Consider the following 18752-nt stretch of genomic DNA (forward strand, 5'->3'; position numbering starts at 1 on the left):
CTTAGATGGTGGAGAGATAATGTAGCTAAGGAGGGATGGGGGAACTGCTGGGATGGACTGTGTTATTTTCAACTGGGCAATCAAGAGAAGAACCTATCTGGAGACCTGAGGATGGTAGGAAGGGAAGGTACCTGAATATGCCGTGTTAAATCAGAGTGGGAAGGGGAGACGAGTCTTTAGGTGAAAAGAGGGTTGTAGAGATAGTACATCAGGTAGGGTGCTTGCCTGACATGCTGTGGATTCCTGTTAGATACCTGGGACCAAATTTGGTCTTTCAAGCAATCAGGAGGGATCTGTGAAGGCTGAGTAGGAAGTTAGCCCTGAGCACTGCTCAGTGTGGGAGAGAAAAGAGAAAAGAAGGAGGGAAGGCAGGCAGGCAAGCAGGCAGGCAGGCAAAAGTCTAGTGGAATACTGATGTTAGGTGTTGGTGGTGAAAGCTATTAAGGGGGAATGTGGCAAGACCTGGACACAAGTGGGTCAGCTCCCAGCTTGGCCACTAAAACATTGCTTTCTACTCTTTGGTGAGGTGGGAAGTGACAGAGGGCCTTGGTGCAGACCTGCCTGCCTTAGGTCCTAACAGGTTCCTCCTTGTGGTGATACGTGACTGTAGAAGAAAAAGGGGCTCACATTTAGGAGATCAGTGCCACCATCCAGGCAGGCGACAACCCTGGCTTGGTCCAGGGTCATGGGAGGGAAGTTTTTAGCCTTTGAAAATCTTGCAGAAGTTGGATTGACAAGATTTTGCTGATACAGTGAACAAAGTAGTGATACAAAAGTATGAGTAGAATTTATACAAAGCAGGCTTTTCTTGGATTTATAGAGAAGAGACTGGTTTTGTCCTCCCTTGACACTTGGTAACAGTAGCAAAAACAGAAATTCAGCCTTGGAACTTGGAACTTTTTGTGTCATCCATTATTTATCCTAAGAACAAGCAACAGAAAACAGGGGGAAAATTTAAAAAAAAAGAGTGGTCAAATATATTCATATCAAACTCTGTGCTTGCAATTAAGTGAGCCAGTTTGGGGTTTGATCTTATTTCAGCACAGGGACAGGACACGAGTGAGATAATTGTTCGGCCGACAGCAACATTTCCAAGTAAAAATGACACTTATCCGTGAGGAGACTGTAAAGCTCACTGGGCAGTTACACAAAGGGGTAAACATCATTATCAAGAACAAGATCTTCCTTGCTTTATGCTGACAGCCGGTCGGAAATCCAGCTGATCCGGCGGGGGCCCGGACTGCTGACCCCGCTGCTAATCAGGGGACTGGGAAAGCGCCTGGAAACTCGACCTGGCATTCTTCAATGGCTTGCAGGGCGCTGGCGCGGGTGCACGGCAAAACATCCCCCTGAGCCGAAGCTTTCTCAACTCGCCACACCACCTTTGGGTGAGGGCGGGGTGGGTGCGGTGGGCTACACTCAGCGCTGTTCAGGGGTCCCGGCTGTGTGCCAAGCATCAAGCTCCCTCAAACGACCCAGCCCTGCAACTATCTTCCCAGGCACACCCTCGCTTCTACCCCCTCTCTGTAGCACCTAGAAGCAGCACTTTATTTTATAATCACGTGCATGATCTTATTCCTAAAGCCCAAGTCAGAGAGGCAAATAGAACATTTCATAAGGTTCTGAAAGACCCATGCTCTGGGCCGGGCAGGAGCTGGGGAAAAATCCAGAAGCCCCATTCTCCTGGGAAACCTTCCTTGGGGGGGAGGGGCTGGGGGGACGGCTGAGAAGGCCTCTGGAATTAAAGTGGAGGGAGTAGGACTTAGAAGATCCTCCAGAGTAACGGAGACAGACCAAGACTTGGCGGCTTCTGGGAAGGGCTTAGCCGGATGGTGATGGAGCACTGGAGGAATAGTGGGAAGCTGGCAGGTCAAACGGGCGGGGCCTGGAGATTCTTTAAAAATTTTTTAGGTCCCTGTACGTCCAGCGTCACCAAGGGCTGGAAAGGCCCGGAGACTGGAGCAGGCTTCTGGCCCCACCAGAATCCTTCAGCCGCGTCATGCCTGGGTCACCCCCAGAACCCACGATTGAAAATTTCAGCTCATTTCCTCCTCGTTTCAAGGCCCCCAACCCGTTGAGTCCGCCTCTTTACCCAGAGAGATAACCTTCGGAGCCGAGCGCGCCCTACAGCGGAGCGCGGACGAGTTGCCTTAGCATATGAGCCCAGCCTGGGGCAACACACACACACAAAAAAAATTTGTTTTGCACCCCACTCCAAACTTTCAGCTTACACGCCCACCGCCGCGCGACGGCTAAAGCAGGCTGAATCTGAGAATTCGCGCTCAGGGCGCTGTCTCCCCAGCACCTAGTAGGGCTGGGGGGGGCGGGGACACATATCTAAACCCCCCTTTCACCTCCATCCCCACCCCGCTTTACCCACGCCCCCACCTCTCCAAAGTGGCCCGACGCGGGGCACTGTGCGCTTGGGAAGTTGGGTGGAAGCGCAAAGAGTGTGGACAGCGGGCCGGAGAGCCGGGATGCAGGGAAGGGGGTTGTGGGGTCGGGGGACTGTCGGGTCCCCCTGGGGCGCGCGCGCGAGCCGGGGTGGAGCCAGCAGCCGGGCGCGCGGGCTGCCGTTGCAAGATGCAAATCGAGTCCCCGCCCCCGGCCGCCCCCGCCCCCTGCGCGCCGCGGCGCCCCAGCCCGCGGCTCTACTTAAGCGGCGCGCCGGCCGCCAGCCGCACTCGCCAGGAGCGCGCGGACCGGCCAGGCGGGCAGAGCGCAAGGCCGGGGCCGGCGGGGGCGCAGCGCTGCGCCTTGCAGCGCGGGGCTCGGGGCGCCGGGGCTGAGCGAGAGACGGCGGCGGCGGCACCCCGCTCCCTCTGCCAACCACCGGCCCGGCCCGGACACCCCCCTGGGCCATGGCCCTGGCCGACAGCACACGTGGATTACCCAACGGGGGCGGCGGCGGCGGCGGCTCGGGCTCGTCGTCGTCGTCCGCCGACCCCGCGCTCTTCCCCGACATCGTGGAGCTGAACGTGGGCGGCCAGGTGTATGTGACCCGGCGCTGCACGGTGGTGTCCGTGCCCGACTCGCTCCTCTGGCGCATGTTCACGCAGCAGCAGCCGCAGGAGCTGGCCCGGGACAGCAAGGGCCGCTTCTTTCTGGACCGGGACGGCTTCCTCTTCCGCTACATTCTGGATTACCTGCGGGACCTGCAGCTCGTGCTGCCCGATTACTTCCCCGAGCGCAGCCGGCTGCAGCGCGAGGCCGAGTACTTCGAGCTGCCCGAGCTCGTGCGGCGCCTCGGCGCGCCCCAGCAGCCCGGCCCGGGGCCGCCGCATCTGCGGCGCGGGGTCCCCCAGGAGGGCGCCCTGGGCGACGAGCTGCTGCCGCTGGGCTCGGCCGAGTCGGAGGCGCCGTCGCCCACGCTGGAGCTGGCGAGCCGCAGCCCGTCCGGGGGCGCGGCGGGTCCGCTGCTCACGCCGTCGCAGTCGCTGGACGGCAGCCGGCGCTCGGGCTACATCACCATCGGCTACCGCGGCTCCTACACCATCGGGCGCGACGCGCAGGCCGACGCCAAGTTCCGGCGGGTGGCGCGCATCACGGTCTGCGGCAAGACGTCCCTGGCCAAGGAGGTGTTCGGGGACACCCTGAACGAGAGCCGGGACCCCGACCGGCCCCCTGAGCGCTACACGTCGCGCTATTACCTCAAGTTCAACTTCCTGGAGCAGGCGTTCGACAAGCTGTCCGAGTCGGGCTTCCACATGGTGGCGTGCAGCTCCACGGGCACCTGCGCCTTCGCGGGCAGCACCGACCAGAGCGAGGACAAGATCTGGACCAGCTACACCGAGTACGTCTTCTGCAGGGAGTGAGCGCCCCCCCCCCCCCCGAACCCGGCTTCTCTCCAGCCCCACCCTCCCCGTTCCCCGCGCAGGATGACCCCCTCCCCCCAGCCTCCATCCCCTGCCGCGGTCCCCCAGCTCCAGCCGGGTCTGACCCAAGCACCCCCATCCCCCCCATCCCGCCCCGAACCTGCAGCTGCAGATCTCCTCGGCTTCGTCGTCGTCTTTGAATCCCCACTAACCAAGACAACCCAGAGGCTCCCACACAGCCCACCCCAGCCCACGCCCCGCCCGGCCCCTGCCTCGAACCATCCCTCCCTCCACCCCCACACGCCCCCTCGATCCTTTAGAATGGATCTGGCGGGGCTGTGTGGCCACAAAATCACCAAGTACCTGGGAAGGACTGAATTGTTCCGAACCCGATTTTGGGGGGGGGGGGTCCTGGCCAGTGTGTAGATTTCCTTGAAAACTCCCCGACCCCTCTGTGACTCATGCGCGGGGGAAGAGATCAGAACTGATAACACAATCTGGGAAGAGTGTTTTAAAGGTCAGTGCACGGTCTTCTGGGCCGCTTTGAAAGGGGAGCCTTCTAGAAGATGACGCTGGAAGACCAGACTTTGGACCTGCAAATTGGGAGCCGGAGGAGGCCATGCAGTGATTTCTAAGTGAGGCAAGTTTGGGGAAGTGAACAGGTAGCCGTAGAAGAAGAATCCCGGGCCAGGCTCCAGGAAAGACCATGCCTTTGTGCAGAGTGAACAGCCTTCCTCTCTACTCTACGGCTTGGCAAGGACTGGGAGTTACTGCCCTCCTTCCTGCCCAAGGGGGCCCCCAGAGTTGGAGCGGTTGATTTGGCAGCCCACTATTGGCAAGAGGGTGAAAGAGCTGCTGCCGGAAGAGGGCAGGACAGCCCAGGTCACCGATCACTGTGGGAAGTCACCTGGTGGTGGCTGAATGGAGCCAGGGAGCAGAGCAGTCTGTCCTGGGCCAGGAGAAAGGCCGGCTTTGGCAGCGGAATAGCTGTGCAAGTCCTTAGCACTTAAGTCTTGGGGGTGGGGCGGGAAGGGAGGAAGGAGGGTGGGGGTGGGGAGGAGAGGCGCATACATACTCATTTATTATTTGAAAGTTAGAAGTTTGTACCATCCCTTTGAGTACATGCACATTAAAAAAAACAGTATACAAAAACATGCAGAGCATTTTTATTAAGATTAATAACCGATTACTTTTAACCGGCAGTTTATTGAATTAACAGTTTCGAGTCCTAAACTTAAAATTTGCTGATACTTACATAATCTAACCAAAGAGTTACCCACTAGGGTTTAGTTTTTAGACTTCTATTTTTTGTTTGTTGATGATTATAAATTCTGATTTTAAACTCTATTTGAGCAAAGCTAGGTTTGATTGTGGTTACTTAGACTTAAAAGATCTCTGACTAAAACTTTTTTTTTTCCCCGTCTCTGAGCCCAGCCACTGTTGAACTTCTGGGCACACCTAAAAATGCCACTTCTTTCTTGCAAAATGTTTGAAGTGAAGGTAGAATCTCTTTGAGTGACAGTTGCAGAGGGCTGTCCGTCTCTGGATAACTGTAAAATGGAATCTCTTTAATGAAGGGAAAAAAATGTACTTAAAAGCAAGTTGAGCAATAAAATGGTGTTTTAGGTAAATGCAACAGAAACAGAAAGAGACCTGGTTGCCTTATACCTTTACTCTACCATGGAATAAATCCCCACTGTATATCCTAGCTACACCACAAGTGAAGTGAGGAGAAACCTTGTCTTTCATGCTGTGAGGCTCCTTTCCATATTCTGTGATGACAGAGAAGCCTTTTTTTTGTTTGTTTCAGCATCTCTGAAGTATGTTTTTAACAATTTTGTAAGTCGTCTCAGCGTTTAAATTAGTGCTATGTATCCTTTTTAATAATGAATCTTGTACTATGTCTTACTGTCCACAAGAGATGTTAAGAATTGGAACAGTTTTATGCTTAGATTCATGCAGTCCAATCTGTATATACCATATATAAACATTTTACACAAATCATTTAGTTTTTTAATTCATTTACTAATGCTATAAAGTTTCCTATATTTGCCCCCCAGTAACTTGCATCAGATGGTGTATATACTAAAGCAACATGTTTTGTTGAGTTTCTTACATCCTTGTGTGTGGGGAAATTGGGTTAGGAGAACATACATACTTTTTTGATTTGATGTTATATAGTAATTTAGTATTCAAAATTAAGGTACCTGTACTTTTGATCCACTAATTCTTTTGAATTGGGAAAATCACTGGAAGTGTTTAATTGGAGTTCCTTTTTGGAAAAGTGAAGTTAGGTTAATATACAATGGGCTGCAGTTATGAGGGAAACAGAAGCTGAAACCCAGGAAGCTGTGTTTGCTTGCCATGTTGGGTGTGTTCTCCGAGTAGTTTATCTCTGCCTCAAGCCTGAAATGACTTGGTAATGTTGCTCACTGGCCAAAAGTGCCTGTCACGGGTATTTCTCAGCCCTGTGTGGCTCTCAGTTAGGTTGCATGACAAAAAGCGCAAAACTGAGAGACCATGTCAGGATCGATCAAAACCACTGACAGATGGCAGGATGCTGAGAGGTTCCTCAGTAAATCTGCAAAACTGCAGGAACCGTGGCAAACGGCTCGAATTCTCTTTGCCATGAAAGTCTTAGGAATTTTATCTCGGAAAACTTTGAGTTGAGCTGTTTCATGGTGTTGGGTGAACACTTCTTCCTCACCCCAAGGCCCATGCGCAGTTCTCCCCCTGCCTCTTTCACATTCGAGGCTTTGTAGGAATCTCATTGTACACTGAGTGTATATTATGAGGTCAGATGACTTGACATGGCCTTCTTGGGTCCTGTCCTGTCTGTGAGCTTTGGAACACAGGACCTGTGGCTGATTGTCTGGACAGTAGACTGGAGCTTTGGTTGCTACCGATAAGCCTGCATGGGCTCTGTAGGGTGTATTAGAGTTAACCAGTGAAGGACTTGTAAGAACTTCATAATCTTCAGATAGGGTGACTGCATTAACCTGCCTCAGTGAGCATGGATTTACATATGTCATGGCTCCAATCAGCATTGGCTTATAACTATAGCTGAGGGACATTTGATTTCCTAAATTGAACTTTTTAAAATAAGATTTGACAGAGAAGGCTAAAACAACAGTTTCCATGTTTAAAACTCTTGAGGCAAGTATCAAGTTGCCTTTTTTTTTTTCAAATACTGGTAGATTGAATCATATTCATTCTGTTTTTTAAAATTACTATGAAAAATATTCCTTGGAAGTGTGAGAGAGACCTCACATACTTTTCCCCTTTTAGTGCTGTCTTTATTCTAAATTGCTGGGTTTCTTACATTAATAGCACAGTCTTAATTTGCAATATTAGCCAAATGGTCTTCTCTTGCAAAGCAGATCTGTATATGTAATGGAGCCTGTTGCTTCCTTGAGAAATGGAAAATCTGTAACTACTCAGACAAAATGGGCAACTGGCCATGCTCATGATATATTTCAATTTTTAACAGAAGTTTCCATGGAATGTTATTACATAGAACCATGTAAGGCGAAACTTTGATAATTTTTTTACTTTTAAAAGTATGGTAATTCTACTCTAATATTCAAAACAGTTTTATATACCACATGAAAAATATTCAGCTATTGTGCAATCATTTGGAAAAGTATTGACTAGGGGGTTGGATTCCTTAAGAATTTCTTTTGTAGACTAAATCATATTTTATTCAATTAAAAATTTCAAAATAGTAAACAGAATATCTTTATTGTTAACCACCAGAGTAAATTCTTTTCTTAAAAAATATTATAGCTCATTTTAAAACTGAATTAGTTTTCTTTTAGATGATATAAGTCTTTATCTTGAGAAATAAATGAATAACTACTCTTGTATTTCCATTATTCATAGTACCTAAAATAGGGTTTCTAGAGCCAGAAGCAAGTTACGGTGAATTAACTTTTCTTTGTCCTAATTTTGGGCAATAAAAACCTAGAAGTATTAGCATTTGAAGTTTTAGATTCTCTGCTGGGGTTCTTGAGACTTAGATGGAAGAATCCAACTTGAATATCTATTAATCTGTGTGGTAGGAAAACAGAAAACAGCTTAGTTGATCAAGAATGCTTACCATATTATACGTTTTGTGAGTTTTTTTCTCCCAAGTAATTTTTAAAAAAATTTTTAAATGTTTTGAGCTATGTGAACTTAATTGTAATGTAAACTATTATACAACTGTTTTTGTGACTTTGTAGGTAGGTGAATTTTGCTGTTACTATTACAAATGATGACAATTAATATACAGCCACTTAAACAGCACTAATAATCTTTTAATAACTAAGTGTTAAAGCATCCAGCACAGATGTAATTTGGAGATGTAAAATTTATGTTATTTAAAATCCTAGATGTGTGAAAAATCTTACATACTGAGCAGTGTAAGTTCCCACAGAGCTATCTGGAATTATGAAGCTAATTAAAAATGTTATATACTAAGAAATACCTATAACTGGGCCATTTTATCAAAAGAGAAGAACATCTATATAAGACTTCCTACATTTCCAATAAAGCAGAAAGCCAAGAAAAAAGAATTTCTCTAATTTTTTTTTTAAAAAATGCTGATGATGTAATTTCAGATCTGCCCAAATATTAAGTGAGAATTATTTTCAACTATCTTAATACTCTGGAGATTTTGGTTTTTCCTCTTCACAACCAGTTGTATAACGGAAATACTCGATACTCTTTTCCTTTCTCTGTGTGTAATGAATCATTGATTATGTGACTTGTTATGTATTCTATTAAACACTAAAGAATAAAACATTCATTCCTTTAATTATTCCTTTTGACTCCTGGGTATGGTTTTGCTTGAACACTGGCCTGATTTCATTTCAGAGCTTTTCTAACTGTTAGGAATATCCCCAAACTATAAAGATGGGATCATGCTGAGTGTTGTCCCATCACCAGCGTTCACTGTGTCACCTTCCCAGGAGGGAACAGGCTCTTGGCCCAGAGTGTCCTGTCAAGAATGCCTTGGTCAAGGTGATTTCATAGCCAACGTGGAGGAAAAAATCTTTTACAAATATTTTGTTTGACCTCGGTGTTTGTAGTAAATGCATATTGTTCTGAATGGGGGTGTGTGGGTAGAATAATCTCTTAAACTTGGTAGGAATAAAGTAATAGAAGCTATGAGAGAGGCCTTATTTAAAAACCAAAATCTTGAAGGAAACGTTCTAAGGCATGTTGGGAGTTTTCTGCACTGGTGTTCTCTCATCTTTAAAGCCTCCTGGATTGAGAAATCTCAAGGCTGGGGTTGGGCACACCAGCCTGATCTTTTGGGTTATGGCACAGGAAGCCTGCCTGTGTGGGCGGCGAGTGAGCCAGGCTTCGCCCTTCCTTTTTGCTTTGCCTGCACTTCCTCTAGATAGCTTTTGTTTTCTCTCTGTGTGTCTAAATACACTTGCACATTTCTTTTATTGCAAAGTCCTTGAAAACTTTTTAGCAATACAGGACTATGAAATACGAAGTAAATTTCCATAATTTTTCTCCCAGGGGTAACTTTTGGTGTATCTTTACAGAAACGTATGCATACTTTAAGTATGCCTATTTCCCCCTTTTTCTTTTTTTTTTATTAGTGAAACACCATGAGGTACAGTTGTAGATTTACAATTTTTTGTGCTTGAATTTCCCCCTTTTTCTCTAGACAAAAGAAATTATCCTTTTCCGTTACTTTTAACCACAAATCTTAGAACTCACATATATAATTTGTTTGCATTTGTTTGTTTATTTTGGGTCATGCCTGACTGAGTTTTAACTTTACTGCTGGCTCTGTGCTCAGGGATCACTTTTAGTGGAGGTTTGGGGAATCATATGTGGTGCCAGGGATTGAACCCAGGTTGGCCACATGCAAGATAAGGACCTAACCTGCGGTGCCATCTCTGGCCCAACTCTTCCAGTGGTGCATGGGCATGTTTCAATGGTGTACTTCATTTTATTTGAAAGGACTTGATAGTGTGCTAAAATGCCAAATTAGCTGGAGAGATAGTGCAGCAGATAGTGGACTTGCCTTGCACGTGCCAACCTGGGTTGGTCCCTGGCATCCCATATGCTCTCCTGAGCACTGCCAGGAATAATTCCTGGGTGCAGAGCCAGGAGCAATCCCGAGAATTTCCAGGTATAGTCCAAAACCAAATCAAACTATTAACTTTTTTGTTTCTATTCCAATGAGTGCTCTATGTTTATTGAGTTCATTTTACAGGAGGTGATGCCAAGAGAGAAATGACCTGGAGGTGCTTTTTATTTCTTATGGGCTTTGAAAATAATAGTATTCATTTACGTTCCCAAGGGAATCCTCTTGGTGTATCAGTTTGACTGTAGCACTGTAGCACTGATCTCCCATTGTTCATTGATTTGCTTGAGCGGGCACCAGTAACATCTCCATTGTGAGATTTGTTGGAAAAAATGTCTACACATATGCATATATATGTATATATGTATATGAGTTTTAGAATTATTAAGTGTTTAATTGAAGTAATTTACCTTTACAATTTTATGGAAAGAATAATAAATTTATAAGAAGTTGAACGACAAAAGCCTACACATTAAAGCTATCCAGAATATGTAGAATTCCAGAGCGTTAGTCACCCTCATTTACCATTAAGAAATGTGAGTGGCAGTGATGATTGTGATGGTGTCGAGAACTTTGATAATATTAGGCTTGATTTATAATCGAAAGATTATGAAACAAATAGTACCTTGAATTCTGTACTATACCCAAATAATAAGCTTTGAGGTTGTACCTTTTGGGGGGTATCTTTTTTTAAGTAGAAAAGTGGTATTCTGAGCCACCTTAGGTCACTCACCTCTGAGTGGACTCTGAGATCCCCACCAATACTGACATTTATCATTCATTCATTTATTCATTCATTCAAAATCCTGAGTGTCTGTAACACTGTAGCATTACTGCAGGGATTTAGAAGTGGGCAGCTGTCCAGGAAGGGAGCCAAATAGTGATACAAAAACTTGGAAATGTAGTGTTAAAATCCTCTAAGTAATTACAGGTGCAGCAGAGAGGGAGAGGGCTGGGGAGAGAAATGTAGGGCTGGTGCACATTCTTTGCATGCAGACCCTTGGCTTCAATCCCGAGAATTACATGGTCTCCTGAACCCTGCTGGAAATGACTCTCAACCACTGAACCCAGAGTAACCCTGGGGTGGTGACATATTGGGGTCCTAAAACAAAACAATAAACAAAAGGGGTAGGTGGATATAAACCTACATTATACTGTAGCCTTGCTATAGAAATGATAGGCTTAAAAGTAGAGAAAGGGGAGGAGACTTCTTAGCACATACCCACTTAAGGAGGACGGGCGGGACAGAACTCGCAGCTAGAACTTCAAAGCAGAACTAGGACTTTATGATAAGGGTGGTTGGATGGATTTGAGGTAGGGAAAAAACCTTCTCCAGAGCCCACAAATGCCCTTACTAGTGGTGTACATGACACCTCTGTTCCACTCTCAGTGCTGCCTATGTGCCGAGTCTGATGGAGGTACCAGATGGCCAGACCTTCTGGGACCTCACAAAGTGTGTGTAATCACAAGGACTAGAGCGTGCTTGGGCTGAGCTAAAGTGTGTGACCCCTAAGAGAACCACAGTTGCAGTTCAAGAGTGTGCATCCCAGAAGCCCGCAAGCACGTGTCACCCATTTCTATCCCCAGACTCAGGCAGCAAAAGGGAAAAATTATTATTTTGAAAAAGCCCTATGGGAGCTGGACAGATACTATTGTGAGTAGGGCACTTACCTCCCCAGAACAACAAACAAAAAAAATAAGCAAAATCAAACCAACTGAAAACAGCTGGAGAGGCAGATCCAATTTGAATATTAGTTCCAAGCCTTTAAAGATTGGAGATTCATTCACAATGTTTACTTAAGAATTGAAAGTAAGGTGTAAGGTAAAGGTAAAGGCCCTCCCGTTGATTATCGATTTAACGTCTCCATTGGAGACTTTGTTTAACGTCTCCATTGGAGACTTTGTTGTTACTGTGTTTGGCATATCGAATACGAATACGTCACGGGGAGCTTGCCAGGCTCTGCCATGTGGGCAAGATACTCTTGGTAGCTTGCCGGGCTCTCTGAGAGGGGCGGAGGAGGAATTGAACTTGGGTCGGCCATGTTGGCTGCGTGCAAGGCAAACGCCCTACCGCTGTGCTATTGCTCCAGCCCAGAAAGTAAGGTGTAAAAAAAACCCTCCTGAGTTCCCTTTTTTTTTTTTAGGGGGGCGAAGGGGGCGGGGTACTGTAATTTAGGCCATCCTCAGGGGGGGGTCAGTGCTTACTCCTGGCTCTAAGTTCAGGCATCACACCTGGCAGTGCTTAAACCAGGGTTGGCCACAAGCAAAGCAAAGCAAGAAACTATACCATTTTTCTGGCCTTTTGAGTTCTCTTCAGCAAAGACCCCTTGGGGCTGTGGAAAGAGGGGCTGTATTTGATGGGCACGGAGAGTTGGAAACCAATTAGACTACTGTATTATGGGTCAGGTTAATGGGGTTAGGGGCACGAGCCCCAGGCTTTGTTTACCCTTTGGCTACCCTTGTAACCTCTCAGACAAAGCAGCTTTAACAGGTAATTTTCCTGCAGTAATATTGACAGTAACAGGTGTGAATGAGGAACTCTTCTTCTGTTGATTCTTTATTCTTTTGATAAAAGGCACAGTATGTAGTCTTTAGTGAGATTCAACCAAGTACTAAAGGTACTTTTTTTGTACCTGCATGTCCATATTGTGCTTATTATCAAGCTCCTAGCAATTGTTAATTTAGCTCCTAATGTATATAACACACAACCCTCTCAGATATCTTTCTTCCACATTAGGAAACTAAATGGTATCTGACCACTAAAGGAAATTTACTTCAACAATCACCAGGGATCAGAGAAAACTTTGTATTGTTGGACCTTATATGCTTTGTATGTTTGGTGTTTTAGGAACATTGCCCCTTCCCTTACAATTTCTTTTAAATACAAGGCATGGAAGCTGAGAATGATTCCCATCCCCCCAATCCCCCCATTTCAAAATGAAAAAGTTGAAGCACACTTGCAGCACATCTTCAAGTTCTTTATTTGAATTTTGCTTTTGTTATAGTAACTGACAACATGCCCCCAGTTCTTTATAAATGATTCCTCATTAATTTATTATCTTGTTCCATTCTGCTAATTTCAAGATGAGTGAAGGGTAAGAGACTGGTGTTAGAGAAAGTCCTAATGTCCATGTGTTGAAAGAAAAACATAGTGGAAGTATCTTCTTGCTCAGCCTTGATCTTCCTCCTTTGGAAAGCTTTGATAAAGTCAGTTTGGGGTGGGGAGAATATGAAAGAACTGAAACCAGGAGTTTGAACTCCTAGAAACTTAGGCTGCTTGTTTCTCTACTTTATGGAGTGGCCTTGATTTTCACTCCTCCCTGACATCTATTTACCCATTTATAGAAGAAGGAATCATTTATTTCTTTGTATTTGCCTCAGGGATCAACAGTGCCCAGCACAGAATAGATCACTGGTAAAAGTTGGTTGAATAAATGAATAAAGACTTAAATTAATTCAGTCTTCTGTACATAGTGAGGAGAAAAAGAACTTAAAACTTGTCCGTTTACCTTTTTAAAAATTTTTGTAATACTACTGATAATACAAAATTCTTTTAAGGGCTGAGAGGATGAGTCAAGGGGCTGAGCACATGCTTTGCCTAGAACCCCAGCACTGGCAGGAGCAATTCCTGAGCACTGAACCAGGAGTAGTCCCTGATTACCACCAGGTGTGGCCCAAGGACAATATATGTATATTATATATGTATATATGTTACAATACAGATATATTTGGTTATTTATAAATTATAACTGCAGTTTTATAAACAAATGCAAATCCTTCCATCTGACTTGAAATTCACAGAAACTATAATAAGACCTACACTGTTTTTTTTTTCTTGAATATTTACTAGATGGCAACTGCCCCAAAGCCCAGAACTCTTGACAATGTTTCCATTTTAAAATGAAAGTCAAGTTCACTGACAGCCACATTACAGACTTTCATCTGGGGCTATTATTTGGAATAGAGTTTTGAAAAATCTTAACCACAAAGTTCTAAGAGGTGCCTCTTCAGAGCTGGACAGAAGAAATTTGACCTTCCTGAAGTGCAAAGTATCTTGTTTCAAGTGTTCAGCTGCTGAGATTTGTAGGCTTTTTAAATGACAGTTGCAAGGATTCAAACAATAATGATCTGTTCAATGATTCCCTGATATCTCTGAGCGTGCTGGCTTTTTTTTCTCATTAGAATCATGCATGTTCAATATTTCAATTCTTCCAAGGAGCTAATGTCACAAAGAGATACTAGGTCAAAGTTTTTGCCTGTTGTAGAAGTGTTACTTTGAAAAGAGGAGAAAGAAATAGAAATAGTGCTCTATAGACTGAATGTTTGCCTTGCTCAAGTCATACCTTGAAACTTTTAGCTCCCAGTATGATGGGTTTGGAGACTGGATCTTCTTCTTTTTCTTCTCCTATTTCTTCTTCTTCTTCTTTTTAAATACACAGTTACAAAGTTGTTCATGATTGGGTTTCTGTCATACAATGTTCCAACAGCCATCCTTCCCAGTGTACATTTCTCACCACCAATGTCCACAGTTACCCCCACCCCCATCCCCAGAGTAGGCACTGAGGCACTGTTCTCTCTCTTTCTCTTCTCTCTCTCTCCTTTCTCTCTCTCTCTCTCTCTCTCTCTTTCTCTCTCTTTCATTTTGGGCATTATGGTTTGTGATAGAGGCACTGAAAGGCCATCAAGTATATCCTTTTACTTACTTTCAATATTCAGTTCTTGTCCAGAGTGATCATTTCCAACTATTACTGCCGAACTGGTCCATGCTGTATTCTACACACCGTGGCAAGCTTCCAAACATTGACCAGATCTCCTGGCTTATGTTCTTTCTGGACTTGAATATTCGATTCATAATAAAAAAAGTATGGAGACTGGATCTTGAGAAATGTTTATTAGGTCTTTGTGGGGTCTTGTGAATAGGATTCATGTTGTTGTAAAAGGAAAATAAGAACCAGAGAGTTTTTGTCCCTTCCACCAAGCAAGTACATAAAAAGGACAACAAACTGTTAACCAGAAAGATGCAGAATCTCTTAGCACCCCCTTCTTGGCTCTTCCAATCTCTGGAACTGTGAGAAATATATGTTTGCTGATTAAAACACCCAGTCTATGACATATTTGTTACAGTAGCTCAAAGTTAATATGACACAGTACTAGGTTTTGTATCTCTCCTTCTCCTAGTGTCTCAGAAGAATTATTAGAAAGTTTCATGGTACACTCGCTGGGGACTTTAATTCTAAGTCTGGGTTAATTGGAGGCTAAGTAAGGCCAAATAGTACTTTTGTTTTAGTTTATGAATCTAACAGGTGACAAAGAACCTTTGGGGTTTCTGCCCATTGATGTTTGTCTATAAAACTTGCTTTATGGACATAATTGGTAGATCAAACTGACTCCCCCATTCAAAGGATGATGTTTGCATTCATTTAGGACACAGGAAATTAATCAACAGTGGTCATTCACCAACGAAGAATAAAGATGGGAGTCATCTCTTAAACTTGTAATTAAAGTCAACAGAATCTGTAGTGTAGAACTATAGGAACTTTGCTGACTTAACTGTGACATGCATTTCCTTATAGAGTATTTTTAAAAGCGTTGGTGGGCCAGAGTTCAATAGGGATTATAGTTAGTGGCTCTGGGAGAAAATTGATCTTGGAGATTGTTCAGCTATTATCATCACTGTTCAATCTTTGTCTTTTAGAAAATTAAAAGTATCTGCTATTTTATTCTAAAGCTGCAGGTTTGTGATAGTTGGGTAGTATTTGCTTACTTATTTTGAAACTAAGGTATGTTCTATAGTACAGCATTATAAATATAGTTTAACAAGTTTTCATACTCTCTATAAACTAAAATAAATCTTATTAATAAAACTAGGACTATGGGGAAGCTAGAATAAATTTTATTAAATAAAGCTAGAGTTCTGGAAGCTAAAATAACTATTATTAAATTTTTATGGGACTTGCATCTCCCTTAATAGACAATGCATTGCATCTGTTAAACTCAAAATGGTATGCTCTAAAAGCTAGGGGCTTAAAAGAATAGATTAGTATGACTTTGTCTTAGTATTTTTTAATCAAAGTCCAGAATATTTTTAGCAAAGTATTTTAAAAATAGCTTTCATTTTTTGTAGACAAATATATACTTGTCTAGTCAACGATTCTATATTCTGTCCATGTACTATTAGAGGAAATCAGAAGCTTTACAGGCTAAGTTACCCTTAGCTTAGTAAGGAAAGGGCTAACTAGGCATTTAGTAGTAGGAATGTGCAAGTTTGAAAAGACAAGAATTGCTGCACCCACAGCAATAGTGCCAATAGTACTGCAGGTAGGGTGCTTGCTTTGCATGCAGCCAACCTGAGTTCAAAACCCAGCATCCCATATAGTCCCCTGAGTACCACTAGGAGTGATTTCAAAGTGTAGAGCAAGAAGTAAGCCTTGAGCACTGCCATGTGTGCACCCCGCAAAGAAAGAAAGAAACAGAGGAAGAAAGAAAGAAAACACAAGAATTCTCAAAATTCACAAGAATTTTATTTATTCAATTTAGTACAATTTTATGTAGAATTTTGTTACAGATTGTTACTGTCATCTAGTATTCAACATAGACATTTGAGGTGAAAGCAGCAGCATAAAAGGACATTTGGAAATCCATTTGGGGACTTTCCTTCAAAGGGCTGGGGTTCAGATAAAAGTGCTGTTTAATTCATTTTTTAAACAAAAGTACAGTAGTATTGCTTTATACTTGCTGCTCTACCATGCCCACTAGCAGTATGCCAGGATACCTCTCCATTAGAACTTGCCTTTCATAAATGCAGTAAAATGAATAAACCTATGTAAGTACCATCCTTCAAAACAGTAATTTTGGGGAACTTTACAATGAGTTCAACAAGAACTATGGTAAATGAACTAGATAAGATGTGTAGTAGACAGTAGAAAGGAAGGGGTAGATAATTGCTGATGTGAGAGAAATGCAAAGGTTCCGGTGGCAGGTGGATTTCAGGTTGCAGAACTATCCACTTAAAATGGTTTAAAAGCCTCAATTTTATTTGTATTTTATTGCAATGAAATTACAGGGGTAAATGGAAAATGATGGAATATTATAAACAGAATAATATAGTTCAACCCTCTAAATATTTCACATTGATATTACTCTGATTATAGTGAAGGATAGTAACAGAATACTCAGCTGTCTTAGCAAATCTTTATTTGGGAGAGTTATGAATCATATAAGAAAATCAGTCTGTGTCTATCCATTTATAAGTGAATTTCATAGCTTCATTTCCCCTAACTGCTGCGAAGTATTCCATTATGTAGATGTTCCATAGTTAGTTTAACCAGTCATCTGTTCTTGGGCACATGGGTTGTTTCCAGATTCTGGCTATGGTGAATAGTGCTGTGATACACATAGACATGCAGATAGCATTTCATCAGTGTGTTTTTGGGCTTCTGGGGTATATTCCCCAAAGTCGTATTACAGGGTCATATGGAAGCTCAAATTCTAGCTTTTTGAGGAATGCCCGTATTGTTCTCCAGAGAAGTTGGGTCAGTCATTCCCACCAGCAATGAAGGAGAATCCCTTTCTCCCCACATTCATGCCAACACTGGATTCTCTTTTTCTTTTTGATGGTGTCAGTCTCTATGGTGTGAGATGATATCTCATTGATGTTTTGATTTGCACCTCCCTGATGATTAGGGATGTAGATCATTTTTCATGTGTCTTTTGGCCATTTGTATGCAGAGTATCATGCTGAGTGAAATGAGTCAGAAGGAGAAGGACAGACATAGAATGATTGACTCATTTTTGGAATATAAAAATATAAACAAACTTATGAGACTAATACCCAAGGACAGTAGAAACAAGGGCAAGGAGGATTAGTCTAAGGTTGGAAGTCTGCCTCAAGTGCCGGGGAAGAAGGCAATTGGGATAAAGAAGGGACCATTATGACAAAGATAGTTGCAAATGATCACTCTGGATAGGAACTGCATGCTGAAGGAAGGTAAAGGACCAAACATGATAAACTCGTAGTATCTGTGTTGCAGAGGGTGGGGGGAAGGAGGGAAGGAGGGAAGGAGGGAGGGAGGGAGGGAGAGAGGAAGACAGGAGACAGAGACAGAGAGAGACAGAGAGAGAGAGACAGATCTATCTATCTATCTATCTATCTCTATCTATCTATCTATCTATCTATCTATCTATCTATCTATCTATATATATATATATATATAGAGAGAGAGAGAGAGAGAGAAAGAAAATGTCTGCCATAGAGGCAGCCTGGGGTCATTGCTGATGGGAAATGCACATTAAGTGGAGGGATGGGTGTTGGATCACTGTTTAACTGAAACCTGATCATAAACAGCTTTGTAATTATGTAGCACTGTAGCACTGTCCTCCCATTGTTCATTGATTCACTCAAGCAGGCACCAGTAATGTCTCTATTGTGAGACTTGTTACTGTTTTTGGCATAGCAAATAGGTCATGGGGAGCTTGCCAGGCTTTGCTGTGTGGGCAAGATACTCTCGGTAGCTTGATGGGCTCTCCAAGAGGGACGGAGGAATTGAACCCGGGGCAGCTGCATGCAAGGAAAATGTCCTGCCTGCTGTGCTATTGCACCAGCCCTGTAATTATCTATCTCAAAATAAATATTATAAATAAATTAATTAAAAAATCCCACAAAACAAAAAAAAGAAAGAAAAAGAATCTACCTACTATTTGTATCCTCTGAATTTCTGTGCATCAATCAAGGCTCTGCAGGCCTATGGGAAATTATAACACTTCTTCAATGACCTAGAAGTATTAAAATTGGGGGTATTACTTAGGATGAAGATTTTTAACCAGTAATTGTCTTTGTGTCAGAGAAA

At 43.6% G+C, this 18752-nt stretch overlaps 1 protein-coding gene across 1 annotated transcript; it reads left to right on the plus strand.

Moving 5' to 3' along the window:
• The first annotated feature begins 2717 nt into the window (after positions 1-2717).
• Positions 2718-3888, plus strand: KCTD12 (potassium channel tetramerization domain containing 12). The gene has a single exon (XM_056109769.1). The coding sequence runs from the start codon at positions 2862-2864 to the stop codon at positions 3813-3815; it is 954 nt and encodes a 317-aa protein (XP_055965744.1). The 5' UTR covers positions 2718-2861; the 3' UTR covers positions 3816-3888.
• Positions 3889-18752: the final 14864 nt, after the last annotated feature.

The sequence above is a fragment of the Sorex fumeus genome, unplaced genomic scaffold, assembly GCF_029834395.1.
Source record: "Sorex fumeus unplaced genomic scaffold, SorFum_2.1 ptg000008l, whole genome shotgun sequence".
NCBI lineage: Eukaryota > Metazoa > Chordata > Mammalia > Eulipotyphla > Soricidae > Sorex > Sorex fumeus.